Genomic DNA, 9,544 nt, shown 5'->3' on the forward strand with positions numbered 1-9,544 from the left:
ATGGAAAACAGAGGATGATACGACGAGGTGACTCTAAATTTACCCATTCAAACCCTTTACCCAGCCGGCCATACATCTACAGGATTCAGATGTTGGCACGGCAGAGGGTATTCCATACATAAGTCAATCAAAACATTGGCGAAACAAAAGATAACTGTAGATTAGTCAACACATTTGCTCAGATACGAAACTTAACCAGCGTAAAACTGGAAAACGAGGAAACATCATGTATATGGAATTAAACAAAACCCTACGCTGCGTTATAGAACAGTCATTCGTATCCATGACAGAGAATCAAGACATTATATAACTGAAATAGATAGATACATTAAACCAAAAAGCCTCGAGCCATATGAATATACAAGTAAACAAGCCGCTGGTTCCAACCAGGGTTATGGATAGTCTTAAACAAGTCTATAGTCATATCAGATACACCTAATGCAAATACAGATAGCTGTATAGTAGTTTCCAGCCTCGGAAATACATGGGTAAGAGCCCAAATCACCGCAGATGAGAAAACCCAACTCTATAAAAAAAAAGACCAAGTTCCAGAACTCTTGAAGAGTTAAGAGCGTTGGTTCATGAAGACCTGCGACCAACCAAAGACAAAAGGGTTGGGGTCTCTTCGCCAACACAGAGGAAAAACCCCTGGCAAAAACTGAAAGTCATGACAGAGGGAAATTAACCGATAACTAAGCCAGCAAACCGGATAAATACCTGTGGGTAAGCTCGGCGAGCTTCAACGGGTTTATCTCTTCTCCAAGCTGTAGAAGCCGGAACCCCTTTGTTTGCAACCTGTCATGCCAACGACGAGAAGTTAGACCTCAGTGCAAAAACATTAAGATAAATGAAACTTCAGATCTTCTGTCGAGGAGCATAATACCTGATGGCTTCGGTCATGAAGTCTGTGGAGCTGGGAATCTTCCGGATGGCGCCAGAGTCTGGAATCGCGGAGGTCGTGGCGCGGAGCAGTGAACCAGTCCATGCAGCAAGGAACAGAGAACGAAAGAGTGACAAAGGAAATCTCGAATAATCCGGGGAGCGCCAAGTATAAACCAGGCTGCCAGTGGAGAAACGTGGAACCCTTCCAGCCCTTGACCTCATCAATCAAATGAGCACCGTAGATGAAGGCACCCTTACCCAAAAGCCCGGCGCGGGAAGAACCCAAGCACAGTAACCAAGCTTTGTTCACGTGAATCGTCCGGCAAGATTCAATGCTCTTGCCAGATGTCCCGCGCAGGAGGCGCCAACAGAAGAGCTTAGTACAGCTTCGATCAACTCGAATATTTAACATAAGAGGCTCAAACCACATAGTTAACAAATAAACATAATTATGTATTGACTGCCGAATAAGCAATGTGATGTCAAACAAAGCTGGCCATAGATACATTGCCTACCACATATACGATGCCTCGGGTTAGGCACGTATACACGGTGGGTGGCCATAAACTTAAAACATATTTCAATAATAAGCAGCTGCTAACCATAGTGTATATGCGTTAGTTGTATACCATATAATTTTTTTTTTATGTATATGTTAAAGTTGTAGGTACGTGACAACCCCTACGACAGTGCGATAAGGATAAAAGGCTTTCTATGTTTTAACTGTAAGTGCTCAACGATTTTCTTGGTAACAAAAAAAAGAATTGCAAGGGTGCATCAAATTCTGCAATGCGGATAAGAGACTCAACCAGGGTAATGTGAATAATATTGATTTTACACACCAGGATATCATCAATGATGTGATCAAGCCGACCATCGACGAAATCCTCAATTTCTCAAGTCTTACATGAAAGTCAACAAGTTTTAAAATCATAAGAGATCGATTTCAGACATCCATCACTGCAGTGCTTTTTTGCTCTTGATATTTGGATATTGCACCCCTCTTACATTTGGTGTTTGTGCCAGTCTTTCTGTGACATTCAAATACATCTTATTTTTAAGAAAGTTAGCAATTTTTTATTTGGTTTTGAGAGTACATTTGGATTCAAGAATTTAAACCTTTGGAAAATGGCTAGATTTGATGATGCATTAGAGTTACTGAATACACTAATACATTCCACTATTGATGGGATCGTAAAAATCAGCAAAGGCTCTCTCTCAGAAATTCAGACATGTCTACAATATGCACAAGAGAAAATTGATTTTTTGCAGCTTGAAACACAGCTACAACAAGAAGAATTAAAACGAAGGAGTCATTCTGAACCTGTTTCTGTTCAGAACAATGAAGCAGACTCCCATAAACAGCAAGTCAATATTGTTCAAGTTCATTCAGATCCAGTACCCAATAAAGCAACAATTGTACATGCAGATGCAGAAACTCAGTCTGTACTTCCCAAGCCCATCATCAGACCTTGGGAACAACTTGTCCACAACAAGCACAGAACTGGTCTTGGATATGACAAGGACTTGTCCTTTCATATTCCAGACCACACCAAGCCCATTCAGTTTCAAAGTGCTGGATTTATTCATGACAGTTCACTTGTTCCTCATGACAGTTCACCTGCTCCTCATGACAGTTCACCTCCAGCTATTCCAGACTCTGCCTCTCTTCCACATCAACAACAACAACAATAGATCGTGAAATGCCAACATTGTGACCGAGTTGGCCATTTGAAAGATCACTATTTTGATCTTCAACCATGTAAGCACTGTCATAAAACCAGCCATTCTTCACACAGATGCTTCAGAAACAAACGTCCTGCAAGAACAAAGATTCATCTTGGATGGATTGCTTCTTGGCAATGGGCATCAACAGCCAAGAAGATATTACAAACACATGTTAGAACTTGTTCCAGAATATTGAACAATCTTGCAGTTGAGTTTTCTCCATCTTCTCACCTTGTATCTGACAGGGGGGGAAATGATGGTCATCTACAAGCTTCAAAGTCACATCAAGCGAGCCTGAGCCACAACCTGCCACACCAGTTTCAGAGTGGTAGCCAGAGACAAAGATGCCTGAACATGCCTTCAGTTGGCAATCTGGGACACTTCCTTTAGCAGAAGACTTCAGCTTCTTGCCAGTCTTGGAAGAGTTCCGGGAACAAAATTGAGAACACTTCCTCTAGCAGAAGACACCAGCTTCTAGCCAGCTTTGGAAGAGTTCCAGGAATTGCATTAAGCATTCTAGAGTTGTTGGTCATCCTTAAACCATCACAGGTTGAGACTTCCCTTTTCAGGTTGAAGTTTTACCTTTTATGCGGGGTGAGACCTCCCTTTTATGGTTGAAGGTTTCCCTCTTTAAAACAACAGGATCACTTCCTCTAGAAGAAAACTTCAGTTTCTTGCCAGTTTTGGAAGAGTTCCAGGAACTGCACTAAGCGTTCCAGTGTTGGTGGTCATCCTTAAACCACCGCCCTTTATACCAACATTTCATAGAGCACATTCAGCCTAGTGCTGCCATGCATTTTTTGCACATTTTGTATTACAACTCTCTTCTTGGACTCATACATAACCCTTCGGATTAAGGGGGGGAATGTTGGACACCTAATCCTAAATGGGTTAGTGTGGAAGCCGAATAGACCAAAGCAGTCCAAGAGACCTTGGGATCTGAAACCCAAGAGTCATGTATTGTACTATAAATGTATATCTCATGTTAATAAAAAATGTACTGCATGATTTATCTTTCATATTGTCTTTTCTTTCCATGTGTGTTTAACAATATCATGAGAGCATCCAGAGATCAAGTGGTCTAAAAGCTCAGTGGGACCCATGGGCTAGTTGGAAGAAAGGTTTGATTGGTTCTTGAGGGTCTTAATGCTGATGTTGAATGTCTGTATGGTGTGTTTCCATTAGTTCCACTTCCTTAATGTGGCCTCTTGTTGCATGTTTACCCTGGCTGGGTAGTTGCTTGGGTAGATGTGAGAGGAGGGTGTTACAACACTAAATGAAAAGCTCAAAAAGATCAAGATGGAGAAGAGTGACTTAATACCAAAGTACATGATCAATTTCACTCAATGTCGGGATGAGCTTTGAAGTGTCGATGTTACCGTTTCTGAACAAGATTTGGTGAGCCTAACACTTCTATTACTTCCCAAGAGCTGGCACAACTACCACGACCCAGTTAATGGGAGGGAGAAGCTACCAGAGTGGGAGCGATTGTGGTTTGACCTGGTACAAGAAGAGATTTAGCGGAAAACCAGAGATGCATCCTCATCCAAGCATGATGATGAGGAGAACTGTGACTTAGCTAGAAAGGAAAAGAAAGGGAAGGGGAAGTCATCCCATTCCAAATCAGCTTCCAGTTAGGGTGGAAAGAATAAGGACATGTAGAAAATTAAATGTTTTCACTGTCACGAGTTGGGACACTATGGAAGAGTGGAAGGTGAAGCTCTTTCTTCACAATTCGAACTGGATTTCACCCTCATTACTTGAATGGTGGCATCGGTGATGGGTAGTGTGTGGTACCTAGACAGTGGAGCCTCATTCCGTATGACCGAAAACAAAGAGTTCTTCAGTGACTTGGAGGAGAAGGACCTCTAGATGCACATCGAGATGGGAGATGATGGGAGGTATAGCGCGACTGAAATTGATACTATTACCTTTCAAAGGGAGTCTGGTTCTCCCCTCACATTAAAATATGTCATGTATGTTCCGAGTTTGAAGAAGAACTTGGGTTTTTTGCCATGTTGGAGGATCATGGCTACAATGTGATATTTAGTAAGGTAAAGGCTTTCCTTCGTCACATAGCCTCAGGACAGATGAAGCGGATCAGGGCTAGGATGAAGAATGTCTACAAATTGGATGTAGAAGACTGCGCTGCTTTGAGCACTAAAGCAGAGAAGGTGTAAAGCCGAGACATCAGTGAGTTGTGGCATAGAATATTGGGTCACTTGCCCATAGAGCCTTGAAGATCATGCAAAAAATTTCGACAAAACTTCCCAAGTGTACACTAGAGCAGAGAGACACATGCAAATGGCTCACCTTGGGGGAAGTACACCAAAGATTCCTTTAACGATAAAGATAATCAAGTGCAAGTGATGGGCCTCTAAATTAGACATAAATTAAGGTCCATGCCTCTAAATTAAACATAAATTAAGGCCTATGACCATCCTTCAACACATTAAACCTCTCTTTTTTCATTAGATAATGTATTTTTAACTTTAATATATTCATTAGGAAGGTTTATGAATAATTGCATATTTGTGCCTAATATTATTTATTTTTGTGGAATATTATGAGAATATTGGGCATATTATGAAGATTTGGAAGAGGAGATAATTTAGGGACTTGCTCCCTACTACAGGAGGATCAATATTAAATAATAAATCAACAAGATATTATGGAATTATGGCACAGATTGTGGAACTCCAATGATTGAAAAAATCTAGGAATGTGTTCCTTGCCATTTAATGCACATTCCTAATATTGGGAACCAGATCCACTAATCAAGAGATTTTGGTGGGGAAAACTTCCTCCTTTCATGGGGAACGATTCCTAATCATTTTTTATAAGTACCAAGTCAAATTTTCCTCTAGGGATATATTTTGATTAGTCTTCTTGTGGAGAGAAGTCGTATTTCTGCAGCTCCATTGCATTTTCTTGCAGGGATGTAATTGTATTGATGAAAATAATGAAGATTGGTGTCATGTTCAGCTTCTTAATCTTGTTCTCCTCCATAGATCTATGATTTTCCTTAGGCTTGGCCATCCCGGGAGCCTCAGATCCCTTTTGTATCATTTTCTTTTCTTCTTTTCACTTCTTATTCACATGCATCTCTTGTTCTTATTTCTTTCCCTTTCTGCATTTAGTATTAATGATTTCTTGTTGTAGGATTGGGTTAAATGGTTGATGTAAGGTATTTTGAGGATCACAAGCATAATTTCATCCTTGGAAAATCTTTTGAAGTTCATAGTAATTATTTAGCTACTTGGATTAGTCTTCTTATTCCCAAATTTAGATTTCTGGAACTCCTTTTTAGCAAAGAACGATAAGTTTCTGCTATATTTTAGAGCATGCTAATGAGCTTCAATAGAGTTGGTTCCACTTGAATTAGATAATAAAAAAATTCCATTTAATAACAAAATTTAACCCATTTCATTTTCACTTGATTAGGTTAGGCCTTTGATAGATTTACTACTTCACTATTTTTCGAATTTCTGATTTTGACTAGTAATTTTCCGTTATTTAATAAATTTTTCCCATGTATAGATGAATTTGTGGACAGATGTGGACAATAATTTGTGTTTTTACAGGAGCTTCTACATTTCAGGGAGACCTCATCTTGCCTCATCCACCCATGTCGCCAAAATCCACTAAAGTCTCAATCTAAATTCTTGTTTTATACACAAAAATTACCATTTCCATTGAGAAAATCTACCCATCTTGAAGCCATTGCTTGAGTTCATGGTAGTCTCCACCACCTCCATGCCTTATTATTCCATTATCCACCTTTTCCAAGCTCCATTCCACCTTCTATACCACTTCCTAATCTTTGGGCTTGCTTTTTGTAATAAAACAAGGGATCCTATAGACATCCTGTAGGAACTAGTACTTCTTGTAGACATCATGTAGGAAAACCTGTAGTGGCCTGTTTTGATACTGAATTAAGAAAAATCATCACTAGAAGCGAGGATTGGGCCCATACTTTCCCTCCAAGCCATCTGAACCATTGTACTCACTAGTACAAAATGGTGAAATTAGTGACTAGGTGACTAAAAAAGTTAGTCACCACAACTTTTCCAAGTGAAATACTACAAAAAATTAGAAATATTAAAAAACGCAACTAAAAACGACTAGCATAAATGACTATTTTAGTCACCAGTTAAAATATACGACTAGCTAATAAGTAATACTACTAAAAATGACTAACATAAATGACTAATTTAGTCTAGGAAAAAAATATGACTACCTAACAAAAACTATAATAATTTGAATTAGTTGTTTATGTTAGTCATTTTAATTGCGTCACTTCAACAATATAAACATACAAGTCATAGGGGATTCAAAGGTTGTTCTAGATTGGGTGAAAGGTTATACTTCCTTGTACACTTCTTTATTGGATCAAAGGATTATTAAAATTATGGAGCTTATTAGAATCTTTAGGGTCATATAATTCGATCACATTCACAGGGAATCAAATTCAAAGTTTGACAAATTATCGAAAAGGGGAGTGAGTCAACACCTCCTTTTGCAACACGACGTGACCACCTGTATATGTTGCAACAACCTTTCCAACTTATTTAGTTGGTTGCACATTTATTTCACATTTCTTCTTCATTTTGCGAAGTGGTAGTGCTAAGGAGAGGGTATGAACTTTGATAAAAGAATGTTCACTTAGTACCACTATTAAATTTCCTTCATGCATCTTGCATGATAATAAATGGATGAAATTTGAATGTTACAAACATGTAAGCAGTCCACATTCAACTTTGTTGTCTTCATTGTCCTTAGTAACAACGACAAGTTTGAATATTTCCTTTATTTATCATTGCAAACACATAACTCTTTGTTGTCCCAAACATAGTTAATATTATTGGTGTATGATTTCTTAATTGTGGAATGGTCTCTTGATGATGATAACAAACTCTCAATCTCCAATGCTCATGAATACAATGAATGCATGGTCTAATTCCTTACTTATATAGACAATTTATGATTCATTTTCTATTTTTACTATGCCATTGTATATATGCTTTAGTAGCATCTCATTTTATATGGTTAATTGAGCAAGCTTTATCTTTCATTTTTCAAGTATAATTCGGTTGCATGAATAAGCATAGTTGTGTAATTAAAATCATTCAAAATTTGTTAATAATTCATGTTTTGTTTGACTATTCACACACTTATCCCTGACCTTTTACTTTGAGAGTGAGTAGTGTCAAATCACTAGTCTTCGTTAAGGAAATTCCTTTCATTACTCAATGACCTAGCTCAGCTCGATATTTAAGGATTCGCCCCTAGATAAGGATATCCTTCTTGTAGTCTAAAGAGTGAGAGAAGGCCACCAAGGTGACATTGGGTGGATTTCTTGATGGGTGGGGTCGACTTTTTTTTTCTATGAGAGTGTTTGAGTGGAGATACAATTTAGAAAATGCTTACAAGAAAATTAGTTTCCTTTATTTCCATCACCTAAACTTCTTCCAATAAAATCGTGTGCTTTTAATAAAATCTAATTTTGATAAATAATTAATTCAATAACACAAAAATAAGATTATTATTATTATTGTTATTTTTTTTGTATATGAGAGAATAGACAACTATAGCATGTTTGTACTTAAGGATCAATTCTATCCACTAACACAATGACCTCCAAGTGTACCCACATTGCCTCACACGTGGCACACTGAGCTAATCGAAGTTTAAACCAATAACATAATAAGAAATGCCTTAACAACCCATTCTATCATCAACTAATCTACACCATGGGTCAAATTAAAAATAACTTTTAATATTAAAAAATATAGCCAATTTATTTTATTTGAAAATCAATTTTAACATCTAATTTGAGGAAACTCCATAAAATAAAATTTAATGTGAAAAATGTTAAGCAAAATAAAGTTGGGGTAAATTATAAAAATAAAAACAAGTAAAGTGAAATATAAAATTAATATTTACAATTATAATTAATAATTCAATCATATTACTCCTAATTTACCAAGTGTGGCATAAAATCTCTTCATATACAAACCTTTTTTAAAGTGAAAAGAGATTTGATCCCCTCTGCCCTTGGTAAATCCAAAATTAAGATAGATCCAAGCTAGTTTTATATCAATTTATGTAATTGAAAGTAAAGAATTATTATTTTAATGAAAAGTTACTGTAAAAAATATTTGTAATTTTCTCAATTTTAAAATAAAGGCAGCTTAGTTCCATCTTAACTTCGGATCTATCAAGCGACGAGAGGGATCACATCTCTTGAGGTGCAAACCTCTTTTTTGAGTGCAAAACTTGAGGAAAGGTTTGTACCTCGAGAGATTTGATCCCTCTCGGTGCTTGATAGATCCAGAGTTAAGATGGATCTAGGTTGGTTTCAGTGATGTGCGGCCAAAGAAAATATAACGAACATATGATTAATTTTATCAATAATACGTAAATTCATATAATATTAATCTAATAATTTTAAATATGCTAATATGTCTCAGATTAATCTGTATATTTTAATTCTAAATTTTCTTAGTTGCCTTAGTTTTTTGTGATGATAATAACTTTAATGATGAAAAATGATGAAATATAAATTTTTAATGTAAAGGGACAATGTAATAGTGTTGAATGATAGAAAATGTGAATAATAAGAATATAGTCAATTACAAATAGTCTTCATTGTGGTTAATCTAAAACTATTTTCTTCTATTATTCTTATTGTCACCCTTTTTACTTTTGTCATCTTTTCATATTGATTGTCATATTTTCATATCGATTATATGAAAAGAACAGGTTAAACAATAAACCATTTAAATCTTTATCTCACTCTATTAATGTAGTAAACATCATTCCTTGTCTCTCCTTCTCTCCAATATTAATAGGTTGAATTACTATAACACAAAAATCAATGTACATTGTCAATAATGTTTTGTGCTTACACTAAAATCAATGCACAATGTTA

At 36.7% G+C, this 9,544-nt stretch overlaps 1 protein-coding gene across 1 annotated transcript; it reads right to left on the reverse strand.

The window, feature by feature from the left end:
- Window positions 1-409: 409 nt before the first annotated feature.
- On the reverse strand, window positions 410-1,104 carry LOC149263415 (uncharacterized). Its single transcript, XM_089388196.1, has 3 exons — window positions 884-1,104; window positions 718-795; window positions 410-589 (listed from the first exon to the last, which is right to left on the reverse strand). Exons 1-3 carry the CDS (start codon window positions 1,102-1,104, stop codon window positions 580-582), a joined length of 309 nt encoding a protein of 102 aa, XP_089244322.1. The 3' UTR covers window positions 410-579.
- Between the last annotated feature and the right edge of the window lie 8,440 nt (window positions 1,105-9,544).

Source organism: Pinus tabuliformis, chromosome 6 (assembly GCF_031772625.1).
Source record: "Pinus tabuliformis cultivar Carrire ecotype Pingquan chromosome 6, CPIR1, whole genome shotgun sequence".
Classification (NCBI taxonomy): Eukaryota; Viridiplantae; Streptophyta; class Pinopsida; order Pinales; family Pinaceae; genus Pinus; species Pinus tabuliformis.

Coding starts and splice junctions, on each gene's coding strand:
- LOC149263415 (XM_089388196.1), bottom strand. CDS start 1,104: ATGAGGTCAAGGGCTGGAAGGGTTCCACGTTTCTCCACTGGCAGCCTG. Junction 796..883: donor TTCATGACCGAAGCCATCAG/GTATTATGCTCC, acceptor TTGGCATGACAG/GTTGCAAACAAAGGGGTTCC.